Below are 493 nucleotides of genomic sequence, written 5' to 3' on the forward strand. Positions count from 1 at the left end.
GATGCGCCCAGCTTGCCAGTCCCTGTCAAAGGTGGCCTGGAGCCCTGGGGACAGAGCGTGAGGGGTGAGCAACCTTTGGGGCACACCATCCCGCGTGGCATCCCATGTACCCCTGGAAGCACTATGCCAGCAAGATGGGCATGCAGAAACCCCGGGGCTCAGCTTGGCATTGTTGGGCACCTTTGGGGCACCATGGGACCACCCTCTCCATTCTCCGGCCAGGGGAGAAGGTGCAGGTTTGGGAGGGCATGGAGAATAGGAATGTCCCTCACCTCGCAACCAGTCCTGAAAGTAGTGGAGCCACATCTTGGGCAGGTCACGGTTGCCCTCCCGCACCACGTACTTGACGGTGCTGAAGGCTTGGTGCAGGTTGAGCAGGGCAGCTTGGGCGCCTGGGTAGTGGAAGCCGCCCTTGGTGACGATGAACATGTTGTAGAAGGAGAAGTAATTCAACTGGGCCGAGATGAAGGCGGGCGCCTTGGTGTCCCGCGGC

At 61.1% G+C, this 493-nt stretch overlaps 1 protein-coding gene across 1 annotated transcript in view; it reads right to left on the reverse strand.

Moving 5' to 3' along the window:
• The window catches only part of LOC104526870 (protein patched homolog 1), a gene marked incomplete at its 3' end in the record, with an annotated part of 6,452 nt that overhangs the window by 344 nt on the left and 5,615 nt on the right, over positions 1 to 493 (reverse strand). The window contains 2 exon segments of the mRNA XM_029085572.1: positions 1 to 44; positions 273 to 493. The exon segment at positions 273 to 493 is cut by the window's right edge and continues 20 nt beyond it. Coding sequence (XP_028941405.1) covers positions 1 to 44; positions 273 to 493 — 265 coding nt within the window.

This window comes from Antrostomus carolinensis, unplaced genomic scaffold, assembly GCF_000700745.2.
Source record: "Antrostomus carolinensis isolate BGI_N321 unplaced genomic scaffold, ASM70074v2 scaffold28496, whole genome shotgun sequence".
Lineage (NCBI taxonomy): Eukaryota > Metazoa > Chordata > Aves > Caprimulgiformes > Caprimulgidae > Antrostomus > Antrostomus carolinensis.